The 24,094-nt window shown below is 47.8% G+C and overlaps 1 protein-coding gene across 3 annotated transcripts in view; it reads left to right on the plus strand.

The window, feature by feature from the left end:
* Positions 1 to 428: 428 nt before the first annotated feature.
* The window catches only part of LOC123999573 (roquin-2-like), a gene marked incomplete at its 5' end in the record, with an annotated part of 28,043 nt that continues 4,377 nt past the window's right edge, over positions 429 to 24,094 (plus strand). For all 3 annotated transcript variants that reach the window (XM_046305477.1, XM_046305478.1, XM_046305480.1), the window contains 11 exon segments: positions 429 to 561; positions 1,186 to 1,307; positions 2,335 to 2,447; positions 2,608 to 2,895; positions 4,106 to 4,326; positions 4,628 to 5,034; positions 6,281 to 6,418; positions 9,532 to 9,693; positions 9,870 to 10,650; positions 12,378 to 12,462; positions 16,434 to 16,617. In XM_046305477.1, coding sequence (XP_046161433.1) covers positions 429 to 561; positions 1,186 to 1,307; positions 2,335 to 2,447; positions 2,608 to 2,895; positions 4,106 to 4,326; positions 4,628 to 5,034; positions 6,281 to 6,418; positions 9,532 to 9,693; positions 9,870 to 10,650; positions 12,378 to 12,462; positions 16,434 to 16,617 — 2,634 coding nt within the window.

Here is a 24,094-nt window from a genome sequence, read left to right on the forward strand (position 1 = left end):
TCCAGTGAGTGTAACTGACTCCAGTGAGTGTAATTGACTCCAGTGAGTGTAATTGACTCCAGTGAGTATAACTGACTCTTTTTTTTTCAAAGCCCATGTCATATACTCCAGTGTGTGTAATTTGCTCAACATTAGGAGTTGAGAAATAAAGTTGGCATTATCAGGAATAAGATATTCTCCTCTTTTCCTACTGTAGGTATGTCATTCAAAATTAGTTTATTCTGTTGTTGCTAGAGATATTCATAAAAGCATTTTTTCCACTTTTATTTTAATTAAAACATATTTTTTTGTGGATCCCCTGCAGTACCTCCGCTGACCCCTGGTTGAATACCGATGGTGTAGACTCAGTACAACCATATTAAATTGCACTTCACTGTGTTGTTAGGTGTTTCTTCACTAACTCTATTGGATGATGGTCACTCCCACAGCTCCAGTCCCCAGAATCCTTTGCAAAGAGTGTCCAGGAGCTGACGATAGTTCTACAGAGAACAGGAGACCCAGCCAATCTGAACAGCCTCAGACCACACCTGGAACTACTGGCCAACATCGACCACAGCCCAGGTAGACACAGACACAGTACAGATCAACCTACACCTTTTAGCTCAGGGCCTGGCGAACCCAGCAGCTTCCCCATGACACTCCCATGAGGTTCAGTCCAGGGTTTCCCAACCTCTGGCTGCACGTTCTGATTTTTGGCCCAAGCACTATACAGCTGATTCAAATAACCAAAGCTTGATGTTGAGTTGGTTATTTGAATCAGCTGTGTAGTTTTAGGGCAAAAACCAGAAGGTGTACCTGGGGAGGGGAACGAGTTTGGGAAGCCCTAGTTTAGATCATCACCAACTATAGTACTGAACAGAAGACCTAACATGATAATGCACCATTGTTTCATGTTAGTGGGTGAAAACTGCCTGCAGTGAATACACTATGACTCACTAGACTTGTAAAGAAATGGACAGACCGGCCTGTGAGACAGGTGGACAGACCGGGCCTGTGAGACAGGTGGACAGACCGGGCCTGTGAGACAGGTGGACAGACCGGGCCTGTGAGACAGGTGGACAGACCGGGCCTGTGAGACGGGTGGACAGACCGGGCCTGTGAGACAGGTGGACAGACCGGGCCTGTGAGACAGGTGGACAGACTAGGAGACAGGGATGTTGATTTGGGATGTGTGTTTTGGTGTAGATGCAGCGGCGGCTCCGTGTTGGGAGGAGCTGGAGAGTGTGATGCTGGCGGTGAAGGTGGTCGTTCATGGTCTGGTTGAGTTTATACACAACTTCAGTAGGAAGAGCCATGAGACAGCACAGGTACAGAACCGGACATTTACATTTACATACATTTAAGTCATTTAGCAGACGCTCTTATCCAGAGCGACTTACAAATTGACATCACACGTACCCACACACACACAAGCACGTACGTACCCACACATACACACATGCACGTACCCCACACACACACACACACACACACACACACACACACACAACACACGCACGTACCCACACACACACACGGACACACACGGACACACACACACACACACGTACCCACCCACACACCCACGCATACACACACACGTGTACACACACACACACACACGTACCCACACACACGTACCCACACACACACACACACACATACCCACACACACATACCCACACACACATACCCACACACACACACACACACACACACACACACACACACACACACACACACACACACACACACACACACACACACACACACACACACACACACACACACACACACACACACACACACACACACACACACACACACACACACACACACACACACACACACACGCACGTACCCACACACACATGCACATACCCACACACACGTACCCACACACACACGTACCCACACACACACGTATGCACGCACACACACGTACTCAAACACACACACGTACTCACACACACGCACAAGAACACACACACACAAGAACACACGCACGTACGCACACACACACACACACACACAAGAACACACGCACGTACGCACACACACGTACGCACACACACGTACGCACACACACGTACGCACACACACGTACGCACTCACACACACACACAAACACACGCAAATGTACACACATACACACACACACAGAAGCACATGCACGCACACAGACATGCACGCAAAATCACACACGCTCATACACACATGCAAATGTAATACAGCTGTTAAATGTACAACAGAGACAATGTGAGAGACATTGATATGTGAGAGATATGTCCTTCATCAAGCACAGTGGTTTTCTATTGTCAGTAACATTGTTCTGTCTGTCTCCTTCCCATGCAGCCGCAGCCTAACAGTAAATATAAGACCAGTATCTGTCGAGACCTCCGGCAGCAGGGTGGCTGTCCCCGAGGATCCAACTGCACCTTCGCACACACACAGGACGAGCTAGAGAAGTGAGGGAGAACACCACCACACTCATTTGCATGCGATGCACAGACCAGTTTTTATCAAAGCTTTTATGTGAACAAAACCTTAAATGGACCTACCCTTCTAATTATCTCTGTCTCTCTCTCTGTCCCCCCCTCTCTCCACCCTCTCCCTCCCCCTTTCAAGGAACAGAATGAGAAACAAGAAGATCAGTGGCGTGGGCCGGCCCTTCCTCCTGGCCCAGGGGAGTATGGGTAGTGCTCTGAGTATGGAGGGGGGCGACTCAGGAGAGGAGGCCTGCACTGGGGGCCTGAAGAGCTCAGACAGTGGGGGGTCAGGGTCCCTAAAGGAGGGGGCCACACCCTCCCAGCTCATGCCCAGGGGAGAGGATATGATGGAGGAGATGAAGAGGGAGAGGTCTGTACTTAACGGATCCACAGGCTCCAGCCGATCCTCATCTGGCTCTATGGAACAGTAAGTAATTCTCTGTCACATAATGATCCTTCTACTGTAATGCTTTATGCTAGCAGTACAGCATTACTTTCACTTTCACATTCAGTCACTTACTGTATATTCTTACGTTTCAGCTGTCTTTAATGTGTCATCATGTACAATGAGTCATATTGTTGTCTCTGTAGCTCCCTCCAGTACCCGCGAGCACAACCGTTCCTTGATTTTAACTGGCAGCTTTATTCTGTAGTTTTAGTCAGAATTATCACCTTCCGTGAGAACTATAAAGTAAATGAAAAGACAGTTAAACACACTCTTACAACCTCCTTACCTCATGGGTGACTTATTAGCTTGGTATAACTCTGAAGTGCTTACATTCATAAACAGTTTAGCCGGAGCTATAACAGTATCAGATTGAACACATGAAAAATACCTCATTGGCTGCTTATTACAGAAGGGAGGAAATCAAAAACTTCACACGTATTATTCCTGGCATGAATTCACGCTTCAACCTTAATTATAACGTTACCATCCTAACACACACAATTCAACCTTTATGAACTACATCCGAAGACATGACAACTTGGCCAACACAGCGCGGGATTGCCTTCCCTCCAAAGTGTGTTGCTACAATAATGATCCCCGTTACAACAGTTATTAGCCACGTAGTTCCACTAGTCTTATCATTACTCCTGCATAGCGAACACGTAAACAATTAAGCCAAAAAACAACGACATAGACTTACAGGTTAATTGTCAGTTACAGTCTCTCTAGACTGACATCCTTTCTCTGTTTCTTTCTCTCTGTGTCTCTCGCTGTTTCTCTCACTGTGTCTCTCTCTGTGTCTCTCTCTGTGTCTCTCTCTGTGTCTCTCTCTGTGTCTCTCGCTGTTTCTCTCACTGTGTCTCTCTCTGTGTGTGTCTCTCTCTCTGTGTCTCTCTCTGTGTCTCTCTCTGTGTCTCCCGCTGTGTCGCTCTCTCTTTCTCTGTCCCTTTCTCTGTTTTTCTGTCTCTCTCTCCCTCAATTTTAAATTTAAGGGCTTTATTGGCATGGGAAACATATGTTTACATTGCCAAAGCAAGTGAAATAGATAAAACAAAAGTGAAATAAACAATAAAAAATAAACGGTAAACTTCCAAGAGTTCCAAAAGAAAAAAGACATTGCAAATGTCACATTATGTATATATACAGTGTTTTCTCTGTCTCTCTCCCTCTTTCTGTCTCTCTCTTTCAGGAAGTCTATTTCTCCTCCAAAGACACCAGACAATTCCTCCTCAGCTCCTTCTCCCTATGGCCCAGGGTCTAGACTAGAGTGTGACTCTGCACACCCCAAACAGGCCCAGTACCTAATGATAAGACCCCTTCCTCAGCCCCCTCCCCACCAACCTCAGTCCTCTGAACTGTGTTACCAGGACCCCCAACCTCCCTACGACGTGCAGCCCTACCAGCCAGCCAGTGAGTACAGCCATCTAAGATACATTGTAACCGGTGTCTGTCAGACCTGGGTTGAATAGCATTTGTTCTCTTTCAAATACGTTAGCGTTTGATTGAGCCTCCCTGACTGCCAGAGGGGCGGGGTTTGCACAGACTATTCCATTGGTTCCATTGCTCCAGAAAACCATAGTCAATTGCAGCTAAAGTATTTGAAAACAAATGCCTTTGAATCCAGGTGTGTCCGTTTCACTCTATTCAATCTTTCATCATCTAAATAAGGTATTATGTAGACTCACTGATGATGTCTTCTGTCCCTCTTTAGGTAACTACTACCCCTCTGCGATACACCACCACAAACCCTGCGTGGCTCGCTTCCTCCGTTCCAGCCATGTCCCAGAGTCCTCTCTGCCTCCCTCCATGTCCCCTCTGTACTCAGAGCAGTACCCCTCCTTGCCCCCACCACGGGAGCACACTGGTCCCTCTCCCTACGGTCCCTCATCGGTCCCCCAGTACGGGCCCCTGGCCCCAGCCCACGGTGGCTACGCTCCCCTGTATGACAGCCGGCACATGTGGAGGCCCCAGCTGTACCACCGAGAGGACGCCAGGAGTAACTCGCTGCCTCCCGAGGTGCTGCACTCCTCTGTGTACCAGCCCCCCCTTCGAGAGAGATACGCCTCCCTGGACAGCCCCTACTGCTCAGCGGGGGAGCACAGAGCAGCACTGCACAGGGTACGGTTACTGTATAGCCTCCTCTGCAAGCAGAACAGTCTTGAACACAACTGGCTTTATCATGCCTTTCTATTCCTCCTGCCTCTCCTCTCCTCCCAATTAGCATAGCAAACTCATTGTCACCCACATATTCTCTTCCTCCTCCTCCGTGTCCCCTCATCGTTGCCCTCCTCCTCCGTGTCCCCTCATTGTTGCCCTCCTCCTCCGTGTCCCCTCATTGTTGCCCTCCTCCTCCGTGTCCCCTCATTGTTGCCCTCCTCCTCCGTGTCCCCTCATCGTTGCCCTCCTCCTCCGTGTCCCCTCATTGCCCTCCTCCCTCCTCCTCCGTTTCCTCTCATCGTTGCCCTCCTCCTCCGTTTCCTCCTCCTCCGTTTCTCTTGCCCTCCTCCTCCCTTTCCTCTCCTCGTTTCCCTCTTGCCCTCCTCCTCCGTTTCCTCTCATCGTTGCCCTCCTCCTCCGCTTCCTCTCATCGTTGCCCTCCTCCTCCGTTTCCTCTCATCGTTGCCCTCCTCCTCCGCTTCCCTCATCGTTGCCCTCCTCCTCCGTTTCCTCTCATCGTTGCCTCTCCTCCTCCGCTTCCTCTCCTCCTCCTCCGTTTCCTCTCATCGTTGCCCTCCTCCTCCGTTTCCTCCGTTTCCTCTCATCGTTGCCCTCCTCCTCCGTTGCCCTCCTTTCCTCTCATCGTTGCCCTCCTCCTCCGCTTCCCCCTCCCTCATCGTTGCCCTCCTCCTCCGTTTCCTCTTATCGTTGCTCCTCCTCCTCCCTCCCCTCATCGTTTCCCTCCTCCTCCGTTTCCCTCATCGTTGCCCCCTCCCTCCCCTCTCCGTTTCCCCTCATCGCCCTCCTCCTGCCCTCCTCCTCCGTTTCCCTCATCGTTGCCCTCCTCCTCCTCCTCCTATTGAAGGCTATGATTAATGTTGTTGTAGATGGTTAGTGTACATGGGGGAGATCTCAGACAACTCTAACCCCTGCTCTCTCTCCATCTCTCAATTCAATTTCAATTTAAGGGCTTTATTGGCATGGGAAAAATATGTTAACATTGCCAAAGCAAGTGAAGTAGACAATAAACAAAAATATAATAAAAATGAACAGTAAACATTACACTCACAGAAGTTCCAAAAGAATAAAGACATTTCAAATGTCATATTATGTATATATACAGTGTTCTCTCTCTCTCTCTCTCTCTCCCTCTCTCTCCTCCTCCCTCTCCCCCTCTCTCTCTCTCCTCCTCCCTCTCCCTCTCCAGAACTCTTATGGGCGTTTTCCTCTTGGATGCGAGGATCTGTTCAGGCGGAAACAGGAGCAGTGGGCACACCATCACCACGGCAACGTGAACAGGCCCTCCCAGTCCTCCCCCGTCTTCACCGTAGACTTTGGTGCAGAGGTACGTAGGCCTGCATGTACACAGAGTGTGTTTGTACATCCGTTGTGAGTCACGACCATAGAACGAGAGAGAGAGGGAGAGAGAGGGACAGGGAGAGAGACGAACAGGGAGAGAGGCAGAGGGGGAGAGGTTAGAGAGGGAGAGAGGGAGAGAGACGGACAGGGAAAGACAGACAGGGAGAGAGGGAGAGAGAAGGACACGGAGAGAGAGAAGGACACGGAGAGAGAGACGGACACGGAGAGAGAGACGGACAGGGAGAGAGAAGGACAGGGAGAGAGACGGACAGGGAGAGAGACGGAGAGGGAGAGAGAAGGACAGGGAGAGAGGGAGAGAGATGGACAGGAAGCGAGAGGAAGAGACGGACAGTGAGAGAGACGGACAGTGAGAGAGACGGACAGTGAGAGAGACGGACAGGGAGAGAGACGGACAGGGAGAGAGACGGACAGGGAGAGAGACGGACAGGGAGAGAGACGGACAGGGAGAGAGATGGACAGGGAGAGAGACGGACAGGGAGAGGAGGAAGAGACGGACAGGGAGAGAGAGGAAGAGACGGACAGGGGAGAGGAAGAGGAAGAGACGGACAGGGAGAGAGAGGAAGAGACGGACAGGGAGAGAGAGGAGAAGGACAGAGAGAGAGAGGAAGAGACGGACAGGGAGAGAGAGACAGGGAGAGGAGGAGAGACGGACAGGGAGAGAGAGAGAGGGAGAGAGAAGGACAGGGAGAGAGGGAGAGAGATGGACAGGAAGCGAGAGGAAGAGACGGACAGGGAGAGAGAGAGACGGACAGGGAGAGAGAGGAAGAGACGGACAGGGAGAGAGAAGGACAGGGAGAGAGAGGAAGAGACGGACAGGGAGAGAGAAGTACAGGGAGAGAGAGGAAGAGACGGACAGGGAGAGAGAGGAAGAGACGGACAGGGAGAGAGAAGGACAGGGAGAGAGAGGAAGAGACGGACAGGGAGAGAGGAAGAGACGGACAGGGAGAGAGAAGGACAGGGAGAGAGAAGGACAGGGAGAGAGAAGGACAGGGAGAGAGACGGACAGGGAGAGAGACGGAGAGGGAGAGAGAAGGACAGGGAGAGAGGGAGAGAGATGGACAGGAAGCGAGAGGAAGAGACGGACAGTGAGAGAGACGGACAGTGAGAGAGACGGACAGTGAGAGAGACGGACAGGGAGAGAGACGGACAGGGAGAGAGACGGACAGGGAGAGAGACGGACAGGGAGAGAGAGGAAGAGACGGACAGGGAGAGAGAAGGACAGGGAGAGAGAGGAAGAGACGGACAGGGAGAGAGAGGAAGAGACGGACAGGGAGAGAGAAGGACAGGGAGAGAGAGGAAGAGACGGACAGGGAGAGAGAGGAAGAGACGGACAGGGAGAGAGAAGGACAGGGAGAGAGAGGAAGAGACTGACAGGGAGAGAGAGGAAGAGAAGGACAGGGAGAGAGAAGGACAGGGAGAGAGAAGGACAGGGAGAGAGAAGGACAGGGAGAGAGAAGGACAGGGAGAGAGGGAGAGAGATGGACAGGAAGCGAGAGGAAGAGACGGACAGTGAGAGAGACGGACAGTGAGAGAGACGGACAGGGAGAGAGACGGACAGGGAGAGAGACGGACAGGGAGAGAGACGGACAGGGAGAGAGACGGACAGGGAGAGAGAGGAAGAGACGGACAGGGAGAGAGAAGGACAGGGAGAGAAAGGAAGAGACGGACAGGGAGAGAGAGGAAGAGACGGACAGGGAGAGAGAAGGACAGGGAGAGGAAGAGACGGACAGGGAGAGAGAGGAAGAGACGGACAGAGAGAGAAGGACAGGGAGAGAGAGGAAGAGACGGACAGGGAGAGAGAGGAAGAGACGGACAGGGAGAGAGACGGACAGGGAGAGAGAAAGACAGGGAGAGTGAGGGAGAGACGAACAGGGAGAGAGAGGGAGAGACGGACAGGGAGAGAGAGAGACAGACAGAGAGAGAGAGAGATGGACAGGGAGAGAGAGGGAGAGACGGACAGGTAGAGAAAGGGAGAGACAGAGAGAGAGAAAGACAGACAGAGAGAGAGAGAGACGGACAGGGAGAGAGAGGGAGAGACGGACAGGGAGAGAGAGGGAGAGACGGACAGGGAGAAAGAGGGAGAGACGGACAGGGAGAGAAAGGGAGAGAGAATGACAGACAGAGAGAAAGAGAGACGAACAGGGGAGAGAGAGGGAGAGACGGACAGGGTACTTCCGGCGCCGACAGAAATGGCCGCCTCGCTTCGCTTTCCTAGGAAACTATGCAGTTTTTTTGTTTTTTTTACGTGTTATTTTATCACTGCACTGTCGGAACTAGAAGCACAAGCATTTCGCTACACTCGCATTAACATTTGCTAACCATGTGTATGTGACAAATAAAATTGATTTGATTTGGGAGAGAGAGGGAGAGATGGACAGGGAGAGAAAGACAGAGAGAAAGAAAGAAAGAGAGACGAACAGGGAGAGAAAGGGAGAGAGAGAGAAAGACAGAGAGAAAGAGAGACCGGGAGAGAGAGAGAACGTTTGTGTATAGCACAAGTATAAAAGGCATACTGTAATCAGTTTTCTCCACTCTGTTGCCCCATGAAATCAAGGTAAAGAATGCTGACTTATACAGTATTGTATGTTGTTTGTGTGTGTTTTTGATTCTGGCCCAAAAGCTGTGTTGAATCCAAAGCTATTTTAGACTGTGACTGTTGCTTGGCAACTGGTAGCTACAGCATAGAGAGTCTCAGTTTGTGTTTGGGAGTCCTCATAACTCTCTCCCCCCTATTCTCTCTGTCCCCCATCCCCATCCCTCCATTATTTTCCCCCCTCCCTCTCTTCTCTCTCACTCAATTTCAATTCAATTTAATTTAAGGGCTTTATTGTCTTGGGAAACGTATGTTTACATTGCCAAAGCAAGACGAATAGATAATAAACAAAAGTGAAATTAACAATAAAAAATGTACAGTAAACATTACACCTACAAAAGTTCCAAAAGAATAAAGACATTTCAAATGTGTGTCTCTCTCTCTTTCTCTCTGGCTATCTGTTCTCTCTTTCCCTCGTCCCCTCTTTCTCTTTCCCTCTCTCTCTCGTTCTTTCTTTCGGTCTATCTTTCTTTCTCTCTCTCTAGCATGATGACGGTGGTGGTGGTCAGTGTATGAACTGTAAGTTCCGTGGAGAGGAGAATCTGTCCCACTACTCTCCCTGGTCCTGTGGAACCATCAGTACCTGCATCAGCCCCTTTGAACCAGAGTATCACAAGGCCTCAGCTCACTCCCGCTCCGAAAACTTAGTGGGTCTCACAACATGCCTTCTTAATTCAACCAAACTGCCACACAGACACATATAGATCCTACAGAACATAACAATATAGTCTAGCATCACATGACAAATTAGACAATTACTGTGACATTATCTACACTAACAAATGAAAATGTCTATGTTTTCTACTAATGCTTTGTCTTTCAGGAAGTAGACAAAGGTGAAAGGACGCGGTGGCTACACACGTTTGAGCCCTACCGCCGTCTGAAAGACGAGGACCCCAGCATACCGTTTGAGACCTACCGCCGTCTGAAAGACGAGGACCCCAGCATACCGTTTGAAACCTACCGCCGTCTGAAAGACGAGGACCCCAGCATACCGTTTGAGCCCTACCGCCGTCTGAAAGACGAGGACCCCAGCATACCGTTTGAGCCCTACCGCCGTCTGAAAGACGAGGACCCCAGCATACCGTTTGAAACCTACCGCCGTCTGAAAGACGAGGACCCCAGCATACCGTTTGAAACCTACCGCCGTCTGAAAGACGAGGACCCCAGCATACCGTTTGAGCCCTACCGCCGTCTGAAAGACGAGGACCCCAGCATACCATTTGATCCCTACTGCCGTCTGAAAGACGAGGACCCCAGCATACCGTTTGAAACCTACCGCCATCTGAAAGACGAGGACCCCAGCATACCGTTTGAAACCTACCGCCGTCTGAAAGACGAGGACCCCAGCATACCATTTGAAACCTACCGCCGTCTGAAAGACGAGGACCCCAGCATACCGTTTGAGCCCTACCGCCGTCTCAAAGACGAGGACCCCAGCATACCGTTTGGAGAGGGGCCCATCATACCGTTTGGAGAAGGGCCTATCATCTCCAAATGGGGGGTGATATCCCGCGCCTCCCGTACAGGATACCACACCACCGACCCGGTCCAGGCCACAGCCTGCCAGGGAAGCAACAGCACCATCCCCATCAACTTCAGAGGTGAGGAGGGGATGGGGGAGGAAGTGGGGCGTTGGAGTTCAAATGTAAAGGAATAAGATATTATACCTCTCTTGTTATGTTTTATATATCCTATCTATGACTAGTTATGTCTCTGATTTACTGTGAAATGACAGCAGAAGAAAGAATTGTTATTCCCTAGTTCATTTTCTCTTTCAGATATGCTAGTTTTAGGACCAGCTGCTAGTCTAGCACAGAGCAGAATCCTCTTAACATTTTATTTTATTCCTTTATTTAACTAGGCAAGTCAGTTAAGAACAAATTCTTATTTTCAATGACGGCCTAGGAACAGTGGGTTAACTGCCTGTTCAGGGGCAGAACAACAGATTTGTACCTTGTCAGCTCGGGGGTTTGTACTTGCAACCTTCCGGTTACTAGTCCAACGCTCTAACCACTAGGCTACCCTGCCGCCCCAACATGTGTTTTAGGACCGGCTGCTAGGCTAGCACAGAGCAGAATCCTCTTAACATGTGTTTTAGTACCAGCTGCTAGGCTAGCACAGAGCAGAATCCTCTGAACATGTGTTTTAGGACCAGCTGCTAGGCTAGCACAAAGCAGAATCCTCTTAACATGTGTTTTGGACTGGCAAGCACAGAGCAGAATCCTCTAAACATGTGGCCAGCACAGCACAGAGCAGAATCCTCTAAACATGTGTTTTAGGCCCAGCTGCTAGGCTAGCACAGAGCAGAATCCTCTAAACATGTGTTTTAGGACCAGCTGCTAGGCTAGCACAGAGCAGAATCCTCTTAACATGTGTTTTAGGACCAGCTGCTAGGCTAGCACAGAGCAGAATCCTCTTAACATGTGTTTTAGGACCAGCTGCTAGGCTAGCACAGAGCAGAATCCTCTAAACATTTGTTTTAACCGGCTGCTAGGCTAGCACAGAGCAGAATCCTCGAAACATGTGTTTTAGGACCAGCTGCTAGGCTAGCACAGAGCAGAATCCTCTTAACATGTGTTTTAGGAGGCTAGCACAGAGCAGAATCCTCTTAACCGGCTGAATCCTCTTAACATGTGTTTTAGGACCGGCTGCTAGGCTAGTACAGAGCAGAATCCTCTAAACATGTGTTTTAGGACCGGCTGCTAGGCTAGCACAGAGCAGAATCCTCTTAACATGTGTTTTAGGACCGGCTGCTAGGCTAGCACAGAGCAGAATCCTCTAAACATGTGTTTTAGGACCGGCTGCTAGGCTAGCACAGAGCAGAATCCTCGAAACATGTGTTTTAGGACCGGCTGCTAGGCTAGCACAGAGCAGAATCCTCTTAACATGTGGGGGGATTAGAGCGTGAATATAAATGAAAGTTTGTTCATCTCCAGGCCAGTCTCTGAATGCAACCAGCTCTCAGCAGAGCTGTGGTTCACTGCAACCAGCTCTCAGCAGGCTCAGTAGAGCCGTGGTTCACTGCAACCAGCTCTCAGCAGGCTCAGTAGAGCCGTGGTTCACTGCAACCAGCTCTCAGCAGGCTCAGTAGAGCCGTGGTTCACTGCAACCAGCTCTCAGCAGAGCCCTGGTTCACTGCAACCAGCTCTCAGCAGGCTCAGCAGAGCCGTGGTTCACTGCAACCAGCTCTCAGCAGGCTCAGCAGAGCCGTGGTTCACTGCAACCAGCTCTCCCATGCATTCACTTAAGCATAGTGTTGACAAGGGTGGGAAAATGTATTATAATAGTTTTGCTCAATGTTGTTATTGTAAATCTATGGTTCTAACAGATTATGGTCCACACATCGGCCATGGGGACTACAGGTGGAGCTCCGGGGGGTCTGACTCTTCCAGCCACTCCAGTTTCCTAGAGGGGTACAGTATGGATTCTATACTATATAATACTATACTATATAATACTATAAAATATGATATACTATATAATACAATGTAATACTATACTATATAATGCTATACTATAAAATACTATATAATACTATACTATATTATACTATACTATATATATGTAGAGCTATCCCCCCTTTCTCTCTTCACGCTAAACAAAGGCATTGTCCTGTTTTCTTTTATATCTTGTCTTTCTTATCTTGTCTTTTTTATCTTGTCTTTCTTATCTTGTCTTTTTTATCTGGTCTTTTATACCTTGTCTTTCTTATCTTGTCTTTCTTATCTTGTCTTTCTTATCTTGTCTTTCTTATCTTGTCTTTCTTATCTTGTCTTTCTTATCTTGTCTTTCTTATCTTGTCTTTCTTATCTTGTCTTTTTACTTCGAGGTCCTATTGTATGTATGCAGCTGAGAGTTTGCTCATCATGACTGTGTTGGAAGTGTTGTTTTCACCCTCTACTCTCCACTCCTCTTCTCTCTCCTCTCCCCTTCTCTTTCCTCTCTCCTCTTCTCTCTCCTCTCCCCTACTCTTTCCTCTCTACCCTTCTCTCTCCTCTCCCCTTCTCTCTCCTCTCCTCCTCCTCTTCTCTCTCCTCTCCCCTTCTCTTTCCTCTCTCCTCTCTCTCTCTCCTCTCCCCTACTCTTTCCTCTCTACCCTTCTCTCTCCTCTCCCTTTCTCTCTCCTCTCCTCTCCCCTTCTCTCTCCTCTCCTCTCCCCTTCTCTTTCCTCTCCACTCCTCCCCTTCTCTTTCCTCTCTCCACTCCTCTTCTACTCTTCTCTTTCCTCTCTCCTCTCCACTCCTCCTCTTCTCTCTCCTCTCCCCTTCTCTTTCCTCTCTCCCCTTCTGTCTCCTCTCCTCTTTCTCCTCTCCTCTCCCCTTCTCTCTCCTCTCCACTCCTCCTCTTCTCTCTCCTCTCCTCTCCCCTTCTCTTTCCTCTCTCCCCTTCTCTCTCCTCTGCACTCCTCCTCTCCTCTCCCCTTCTCTTTCCTCTCTCCCCTTCTCTCTCCTCTCCACTCCTCCCCTTCTCTCTCCTCTCCCCTTCTCTTTCCTCTCTCCCCTTCTCTCTCCTCTCCACTCCTCCTCTTCTCTCTGCTCTCCCCTTATCTTTCCTCTCCACTCCTCCCCTTCTCTTTCCTCTCTCCCCTTCACTCTCCTCTCCACTCCTCCTCTTCTCTCTCCTCTCCCCTTATCTTTCCTCTCTCCCCTTATCTCTCCTCCCCACTCCTCCTCTTCTCTCTCATCTCCCATTCTCTCTCCTCTCCCCTTCTCCTTCCTCTCTCCCCCTTCTCTCTCCTCTTCTCTCCTTCCCTCTCCACTCATCCTCTCCTCTCCCCTTCTCTTCCTCTCTCCTCTCCACTCCTCCTCTTCTCTCTCCTCCCCTTCTCTTTCCTCTCTCTCTCATCTTCCTCTCTCCTTCTCTCCCTCTCCTCTTCTCTCCCTCCACTCCTCCCCTTCTCTCTCCTCTCTCTCTCTCCCTTCTCTCTCCTCTTATCTCTCCTCTCCCTCTCCCCTTCTCTTCTCTCTCCCTCTCCTCTTCTCTTTCCTCTCTCCTCTCCCCTTATCTTTCCTCTCTCCCCTCTCTCCTCCCCTTCTCTCTCTTCTCTCCTCTCCCATTCTCTCTCCTCTCCCCTCTCCTCCCCTCTCTTTCTCTCTCCTCTTCCCTTCTCTCTCCTCTCCTCTCCCCTTCTCTTCGCTCCTTCCTCTCCTCTTCTCTCTTTCCTTTCTCTCTCATCTCCCCTTCTCTTTCCTCTCTCCTCTCCCCTTCTCTCTCCTCTCCTCTCCCTTCTCTCTCCTCTCCTCTCCTCTCCCCTTCTCTCTCCTCTCCTCTCCCCTTCTCTCTCCTCTCCCCTTCTCTTTCCTCTCTGCTTATCTTTCCTATCTCCTTTCCACTCCTCCTCTTCTCTCTGCTCTCCCCTTATCTTTCCTCTCCACTCCTCCCCTTCTCTTTCCTCTCTCCCCTTCACTCTCCTCTCCACTCCTCCTCTTCTCTCTCCTCTCCCCTTATCTTTCCTCTCTCCCCTTATCTCTCCTCCCCACTCCTCCTCTTCTCTCTCATCTCCCATTCTCTCTCCTCTCCCCTTCTCCTTCCTCTCTCCCCTTCTCTCTCCTCTTCTCTTTCCTCTCTCCACTCATCCTCTCCTCTCCCCTTCTCTTTCCTCTCTCCTCTCCACTCCTCCTCTTCTCTCTCCTCACCCCTTCTCTTTCCTCTCTCATCTTCCCTCTTCTCTCTCCTCTCCCCTTCTCTCTCCTCTCCACTCCTCCTCTTCTCTCTCCTCTCCACTCCTCCCCTTCTCTCTCCTCTTATCTCTCCTCTCCTCTCCCCTTCTCTTCGCTTTCCTCTCCTCTTCTCTTTCCTCTCTCCTCTCCCCTTCTCTTTCCTCTCTCCTCTCCCCTTCTCTCTCCTCTCCTCTCCCCTTCTCTTTCCTCTCTCCTCTCCCCTTCTCTCTCCTCTCCTCTCCCCTTCTCTTCGCTTTCCTCTCCTCTTCTCTTTCCTCTCTCCTCTCCCCTTCTCTTTCCTCTCTCCTCTCCCCTTCTCTCTCCTCTCCTCTCCCCTTCTCTCTCCTCTCCTCTCCCCCTCTCTCTCCCTCTCCTCTCCCCTTCTCTCTCCTCTCCCCTTCTCTTTCTCTCTCTGCTTATCTTTCCTATCTCCTTTCCACTCCTCCTCTTCTCTCCTCTCTTTTCTCTCCTCTCCTTTCCCCCTCCTCTCTCTCTCCTCTTCTCTCTCCTCCTCTTCTCTCTCCTCTCCCCTTCTCTTTCCTCTCTCCTCTCAACTCCTCCTCTTCTCTTCTCTCTCCTCTCCCCTCCCCTACTCTTTCCTCTCTCCTCTCCCCCTCTCTTCTCTTTCCTCTCTCCTCTCCCCTTCTCTCTCCTCTCCTCTCCCCTTCTCTTCTCTTTCCTCTCCCCTTCTCTTCTCTTTCCTCTCTCCTCTACCCTTCTTTCCTCTCCTCTTCTCTTTCCTCTCTCCTCTTCTCTTTCCTCTCTCCTCTTCCCTTCTCTCTCCTCTCCTCTCCTCTCCTCTCCCCTTCTCTCTCCTCTCTCCTCTCCCCTTCTCTCTCCTCTCTCCTCCCCTTCTCTCTCCTCTCCTCTTTCCTCTCCTCTCCTCTCCTCTCCTCTTTCCTCTCCTCTTCTCCTCTCCTCTCCTCTCCTCTCCCTCTCTCCTCTCCTCTCCTCTCCTCTCCTCTCCTCTCCTCTCCTCTCTCCTCTCCTCTCCTCTCCTCTCCTCTCCTCTCCTCTCCTCTCCCCCTCTCTCCCCTCTCTCTCTCCTCTCTTTCCTCTTTCCTCTCCCCTTCTCTTTCATATCTCCTCTCCCCTTCTCTCTCCTCTCCTCTTTCCTCTCTCCTCTCCCCTTCTCTCTCCTCTCTCCCCTTCCCTCTCCTCTCCCCTTCTCTTCTCTTTCCTCCCCTCTTCTCTTTCCTCTCACCTCTCCCCTTCTCTTCTCTTTCCTCTCTCCTCTCCCCTTCTCTTTCCTCTCTCCTCTCCTCTCCTCTCCTCTCCTCTCCTCTCCTCTCCTCTCCTCTCCTCTCCTCTCCTCTCCTCTCCTCTCCTCTTCTCTTCTCTTTCCTCTCCTCTCTCATTGTGCTGCAGTCAGTTCTCTCCTCAGACTAAACATAGAGCATCTCTCAGGTCTGTCGTTGCTTGCTGCTCACATTCTCTTCTGTACCCCCCTCTGACTCTGACTAACAGTCTCTCTGTAGCTTTGATTGGAGAGGGGAATCTAGTCCTCTGTTCTGTACTCCACAAGTCTCTCATTCTGCTGTCAGTACATCAGCTATTTACACCATTTCAGTCAGAAAACATGTGATAACAGTACAGTACAATACAATGCAGTACCATACAGTACCAAGCCACTGTTTTACTGTAATGTTGCATATCTGAAGCAGCACATACAATGAAGATATTGTAGATAATCTTAAATTGCCACCATTCCTGTATGTTAACAGTGAACAGCTAGCCGCCCTTCGGCGGTCCTTCAGCAGTGGAGAGAAGGTTGGTGCAGGAGACATGCTGCAGACTGACTACTGTAAAGACACGACAGAGCATCAACTGGACAGAGACGTAGAACTGGAGCTGTCTGTACTAGATGTAGAGGACCCTGTCCTGCAGGACAACCGTCAACAGTCTGAGGTGCAGTGACGTCTCTATGTGTCTGATTGGTTGATTTCATTATTGACTGATTGATTAATTGATTGATTGGCGTCTGTGTCCCATAAGGGATGATCTGGGATCTGTAAAGTGGTGGAATATTGCAACATCTGAATTTGTAATGTAGCTAGTTGGTTACATCAAATATGTTTTCCAGGAGGCGGAGCTAGCATGTTGGAGTGAACGGCTGTGCGTGAGAGGCTCCTGCAACTTTTTTGCGAAATAATCTAATTTAACCTACTTTATGGCACTTTTTACAACAAACGTTTCTTTCTAATACAAGATTGTAACTTTATATATGAAAATGCCGAGTAATAAGCGACCAGAGGACAATAAATCCACAGCGGAGGCCTACTCCCTACTAAACAACGAGACAGACATGGCGGGAGGCACATGCAACAACGTGACACTTACAGAACTTACCCGGGCTTTGGGGGAGCTCCGTGTTGCTATAGCTGAGGATCTTAAGGCCACTATTGCTGAGCTGGACACCAAAATCGAGAGCGTCATTTGAACGGTCGCTTCGCATGGCCAGAGTATTGTGGACCTTGAGAAAGCTTCTGAATTCAACGCTGGTAGGATCGACGAGTTAGAGAAGCTATGGACGTCATTGCAGGATACTGTGCAGAGGCTTTCTGTGAAAGTGGTGGACCTGGAGGGCCGATCCAGACGTAATAACCTTCGCGTTGTTGGTCTGGCAGAGGGGATAGAGGCGGGCTCTCGCCCTACCGACTTCTTCGCCAAGCTATTTAAGGATGAAATGGGATCGGATGTTTTGGATTCGGATCCCCAGCTGGACCGCGCACATCGCTCCCTTGTCCCAGTGCCTGGACCGGGCCAGCGTCCTCGCCCAGTAATCGTCTGTTGTCACAGTTTCAAGACCAAGGATCTTATCCTGCGTGAAGCTCGAATGAGGGGCAACCTGTCACATAAAGGGCACCCATTCCGTGTCTATGAGGATTATGCGCCCGATGTGGCAAAGCATCGCGCCGACTACAGAGATGTCATGACCAAACTCTACAAACTCCATCTTCGCCCAGCCTTACTCTTCCCTGCAAGACTAAGAATTACCCCGCCTTCCGGTGAAAAGATTTGGCTCTCCTGGGTTTTGGACGCAGAGAAGTTTATCCGGGGATATACACCAATCCCTCGTACAGGTTAGAGTGCCTTGTTAGTGCGTGTTAGGGTCTGCTCATGGACTCGAATCCATAATATACCATATTGGGTGAAAACGTATTAAACGGGCTCAACAAGGGCTACCGAGCATGTAAGACGCTGAGCAGACCAATGGATGGCGGTCAGAGCTCTCATTTAACGTTAAATTCACTTTCATCCCGGCTGTGCTCAGAGCGATGCATATTTTTTACTTCTAGGTTTGATCACTGACACCTTCGGATGGATATACTTATATTCCCAAACTTTTGTTTTGTTTCGTTATTTATTTGACAATCCTTAAATTATTTTTACTACCATACCATTTATTTATTGCTTGCAGGGGACTGGGGGTGATGGTTGGGAGGGGGCAGACACCTGGTTAGCAGGTTGATGTTTTGTGCCGTTCTGCCTTTGTCTGGCCGTGGGCCGCTCTCCCGACTAGAGTCCCACCAGCTCTCTGTAGTGCTTATGTATGTATAGGTGTGCATACATATAATTACTATTTGTACTTTATTACTATTTTCTCTTAGCCTTTTAGTATTATGTATGTGTATATTTTAAATCAGTGTAGATTGTTATTCTGGGGTATGAATGTTTGTATGTGTTTGTGTGCATATGGATGTATATACATATTCTTTAAATATATATTTTTATATCTGATTTTTTTGTGTGGGTATGTATACATACATGTATATGTATGTATGTATGTATGTGTGTATGTATGTATGTATGTATGTATGTATGTATGTATGTATGTATGTATGTATGTATGTATGTATGTATGTATGTATGTATGTATGTATGTATGTATGTATGTATGTATGTATGTATGTATGTATGTATGTATGTATGTATGTATGTATGTATGTATGTATGTATGTATGTATTTGTCTCTTAGATTGTCTTGTCATTTTGCTTTTCCCTCTGTTCGTTTTCCCCTGCTGGTCTTTTTAGGTTCGTTCCCCTTTTTCTCTCTCTCTTCCTCTCTCTCTTCTCTCTATCGTTCCGTTCCTGCTCCCAGCTGTTCCTATTCCCCTAATCAATCATTTAGTCTTCCCACACCTGTTCCCTATCTTTTTCCCTGATTAGAGTCCCTATTTCTCCCCTTGTTTTCCGTTTCTGCCCTGTCGGATCCTTGTCTATTGTTCACCGTGCTGTGTCTGTGTATCGCCCTGTCGTGTCGTGTTTCCCTCAGATGCTGCGTGGTGAGCAGGTGTCTGAGTCTGCTACGTTCAAGTGCCTTCCCGAGGCAACCTGCAGTTCTTGATCGAGTCTCCAGTCTGTTCTCGTCATTACGAGTGGAATTATGTCTTATGATTGTAGATTTACTTTACTGGATTAAAGACTCTGTTTTCGCCAAGTCGCTTTTGGGTCCTCATTCACCTGCATGACAGTATGACAGTATGACAGTATGACAGTATGTATGTATGTATGTATGTATGTATGTATGTATGTATGTGTGTGTGTGTGTGTGTGTGTGTGTGTGTGTGTGTGTGTGTGTGTGTGTGTGTGTGTGTGTGTGTGTGTGTGTGTGTGTGTGTGTGTGTGTGTGTGTGTGTGTGTGTGTGTGTGTGTGTGTGTGTGTATGTGTGTATGTATGTATGTTTGTATATATAAGGTATATATTTGTATTTATTTTTTATTAAACACATTTTTTTTTTATGGGGGAGAATTTAACAAATCCTTGTTCCGATCTCCTGACCCACAGTATGTAAAGGTACGGCTGACTATGTCGGTTGCGGATGGTTTATGTTTTGACCGGCAGTGCTTAGCAATATTATCTTGAGGCTATATCTTGCTTATCTCTGGGATTGACCCAGGATGATGCTTAAATGCGCAATATGTTTAAGTTGCAACTTATTCGGTTTAGGTTTATTAGATGCTAACTGAACATTTAACTCGCAGGAGCCTCCTCAGTTCATATGTTAGTAGAAGTTCTAGGATAGTGAGAGGTGAACGTATAGTTGGTATTTTATTTTTGTTTTATCTCTTGTTCGAGGTCACACCGTGCTTTTTTGGCATCGGCCAGACAATGTGTTTATTATTTTTATTTTTCCTTTTTTTTCTCTCCTGTTTGTACATGCCTGTTAAATGTGGGTTGACGGGGGGTAAGTGTTGGGGAAATTAGGGGAACAGGGTGGGAAGTAAAGGTGCTTGCAGGGGGGAGGGGTGGGTTGGATACTGCTCGGGTGTAGGTGCTACATATGCTGATCGTGATGGTTTGGTGCGCTTTCTTACCTTTTTATCAAGTTACATGGTATGCAGGCCACCATAGGAACTACAAACGAGAGGAGGGCGGGGCTTACATTCACTTCTTGGAATGTCAAGGGTTTAAACGAACCAATTAAGAGGGGCAAGGTCCTAGCCCACTTGAAAGCACTCTCGTCTGATATTATATTTTTGCAAGAAACCCATCTGAAGAATAACTCTCATAGCAGACTTAAGTGTAGGTGGGTGGGGCAAGTGTATCACTCTAACCTCTCTGCCAAAACGAGAGGCACAGCGATTCTGGTACGGAAAGGAATTCCCTTTCTACATAAAACCACTATTGCGGATAAAGAGGGTCGGTATGTGATCGCAATAGGAGAAATCCACTCTACCTCAGTAACTCTACTAAATATCTATGGGCCAAACATTGACAACCCCTCTTTTTTCAAAAGAGTCCTTGCCCTGATTCCAGATATCTCCCATACTAACCTGGTCATTGGAGGGGACCTTAACTGTGTGCTAGACCAATATTTGGATAGATCCTCTACCCGGCGAACCCCTACCTCCTATTCAAGCGAATTCTTGAATACCTACATAAAAAATTCAAACTTATTTGATATATGGAGGATCGCTAACCCTACGGGTAGGGAATACTCCTTTTACTCTCATGTTCACAAGGTTTACACTCAAATTGACTACTTTTTGTTGGATGCTAGACTACTCCCCTATACCTGTAATGTGAGGTATCATGATATTATAATCTCGGACCACAGTCCACTCACCTTCTCCCTGAGATTGGGTGACGTTGTACCAAACGAGAGGGTCTGGAGGTTGAATCCTCAGCTCCTCACAGAACCAACATTCTGTGAATATCTTAAAGACCAAATTTTAAAAAAATTTGATACCAACGACAACACAGAGACCTCCCCAGCATTATTGTGGGAAACACTGAAGGCTTATCTGAGAGGCTGTATCATCTCCTTTCAGGCTGCCAGGAGTAGGCAAAACAGAGGAAAACTGGAAGAACTAGAGGGACAAATTCACTTACTGGATAGGGAGAATGCTAGCCACCCATCTATGGAGAAACATAAAAAATGACCTCTTTAAAATTTGAATATAATCAGATTCTCTCAGCTAAAATTGCTAAATCTTTTCTCTATGCCAAGCAAAAATATTTTGAGTTTGGTGACAAACCACACAAATTACTCGCCAGACAACTTCGAAAAAATGTGAGTGACCGAATGATTCACAGGGTTAAATCTGCATCTGGGGAATTACTCTCTTCCCCCAAAGACATCAATGACAGATTCCGGCAGTTTTATGAGACTCTATATACATCGAAAGTGGATCCTAACCCCTTAATTATGCAAACATTTTTGGAGGACTGTAATCTTCCTTCCCTGAACCAGGAAATTTCTAACTTCCTGAATAAGGAAATATCTCTTGATGAAATTCGAGAAACAATTAAATCTCTAAAGAGTGGCAAGACCCCGGGCCCAGATGGATACCCTGGTGAATTCTATAAAACATTCAGCAACATGCTCTCCCCCTATCTGCACAAAATGTTGATTCAGGCCAATGAGGATGGAGCTCTCCCTTCTACTTTGGACGAAGCGTTCATTACAGTTATACATAAGAAGGGTAAAGATCCAGAAGAGGTAGGGTCATACAGACCAATATCTCTCCTTAATACAGACCAAAAGATTTTAGCAAAAACTCTGGCTAACAAGCTTAGCACTTTAATTGGCAAATTGGTCCATTCGGATCAGACCGACTTTATCCCTAATAGAAACTCATTCTTCAATCTCAGGCGCCTCTTCAATATTATGTATTCTCAGAGGTTACCCAACGTGGACCTTGCCGTCATCTCTTGACGCCGAAAAGGCCTTTGACCAAGTTGAGTGGCCCTACTAGGGTAGCCTAGTGGTTAGAGCGTTGGACTAGTAACCGGAAAGGTTGCGAGTTCAAAAAACCCCCCGAGCTGACAAGGTACAAATCTGTCGTTCTGCCCCTGAACAGGCAGTTAACCCACTGTTCCCAAGCCGTCATTGAAAATAAGAATGTGTTCTTAACTGACTTGCCTGGTTAAATAAAGGTAAAATAAAAAAAAATAAAAAAAATATCTATTCAAGGTCCTACAGAAATGTAATATTGGAGATAGGTTCATAAATTGGATCCAGCTTTTATATAGGAACCCCTGTGCCAGAATACTCAATAACCAATCATTGTCGCCCCGATTTAACCTCAACAGGGGGACAAGGCAGGGTTGTGCGCTGTCGCCTATGCTCTTCGCCCTAATTATCGAACCGCTCGCTCAGACGATTAGATCTCATGCAGCAATACACGGCTATAATACTAAAGATACTCTAAATAAGATCTCCCTATATGCAGATGACATCCTCCTCTATGTAACAGAACCCCAGGCTAGTATCCCAGCTATTCTTGATGTGATCAATTTGTTAGGTACCTTTTCGGGATACAGAATAAATTGGAACAAGAGTGAATTAATGCCCATACGGTCGCAAAATACCTCCTGGCTAGAACATCTCCCATTTAAGTTATCTTCAGAAAAATTTACCTACCTAGGAATTGTAGTTACCAAACAATACTCCTTACTATTTAAAGATAATTTCCCCTCTCTGATACAAAAACTCAAAGCAAACATACTATTTTGGAGAACTCTCCCAATTTCTCTGCTCGGAAGAATTAATGCCATTAAAATGGTCTTCCTCCCACAACTGCTCTACCTATATCAGAACATCCCAGTATTCATACCTAAATCCTTTCATAAACAACTGGACTCAATTATCAATCCTTTCATCTGGGATTATAAAACACACAGGATAGGTAAAAAACACCTCTGTAAATCCAAGATGGAAGGAGGATTGTCTCTCCCAAATGTTATATTTTATTACTGGGCCGCTAACCTCCGCATTGTTACGTTTCTGTTGGATGACGTACTCCCGGCACCCAGCTGGCTTAGTATGGAGCGGGAGGAGTGTCACCCCTTCTCTATTGGCGCTGTGATTTTGTCGCCTGTCAATCTGGAGATGTCACTTTGTTGTAACAATCCTATTATACATAGCACATTCCGAATCTGGAAGCAAATTAAAGTCCACTTTGAGCTCAGACCAATGTCATTCATGCTCCCTGTCGCCAGGAATCCCTCCTTTGCCCCTTCTAACCTTGATAACACCTTCGAGAGATGGGGAGAGTTGGGGATAAGCACCATAGGGGATTTATACATAAAAGGGACCTTTGCTTCCTTTGAGTTGCTGAGGGAAACTTATAATCTATTCCAAAACTAAACTGCATAGGATATTTCCTGATACATCCCCTACATGTGATAAATGTCAGGCCACGCAGGGTACACTACTCCACTGCTTTGGCCTATGCTCTAGCTTGCATGGTTATTGGTGTGGAATTTTTAGGATCCTCTCTGAAGTTTTGGAGACTTCAATAGATCCAGACCCGCTTCTGATAATCCTGGGAGTATCTGAGTCCCTAAACGGATTAACCGACCCCCAAAAACAACTAATCTCGTATGGTCTCATCTCGGCAAAAAAACTAATCTTGTTGTTTTGGAAAAGGAGGGAAGCGCCCTCTACCAAATGATGGCTCAGTGAATTGGCAAACACTGTACACTTAGAAAGAATTAGATATATTCTGAACAATAAATTATCAACATTTGATAAAATCTGGCAGCCTTTCCTCTCCTACTTGGACGAGTCGGCGCTGTGAATTTGTACTTATTAACACACTCTCAATTGTAATATTTTAATCTACCTTTGGGCAGCGTGTGCTGGCCCTGCCACCCGAGCAGTTGGGAGGGGGGGGATAGGGGATGGGGGATAGGGGGGACATCTTCCCTCTTTCTTTCTACGTGTCCTTGTTTTGTATGTCGTGTTCTGTATTATTTGTTCTGCACCCAGAACTCTGGGTCTTGTTGTTCCTGTATGCTCTTTTATGTTTAGATAAGAATTGTATACCTGTCATGTATACCTATACACCATTCTTGTGTGTGTTTAATAAAAATATTTGAAAAAAATATATATATATGTTTTCCATGTCCACTCTCTCCGTCTGACTTTTTCTC

Source organism: Oncorhynchus gorbuscha, linkage group LG16, assembly GCF_021184085.1.
Source record: "Oncorhynchus gorbuscha isolate QuinsamMale2020 ecotype Even-year linkage group LG16, OgorEven_v1.0, whole genome shotgun sequence".
NCBI lineage: Eukaryota > Metazoa > Chordata > Actinopteri > Salmoniformes > Salmonidae > Oncorhynchus > Oncorhynchus gorbuscha.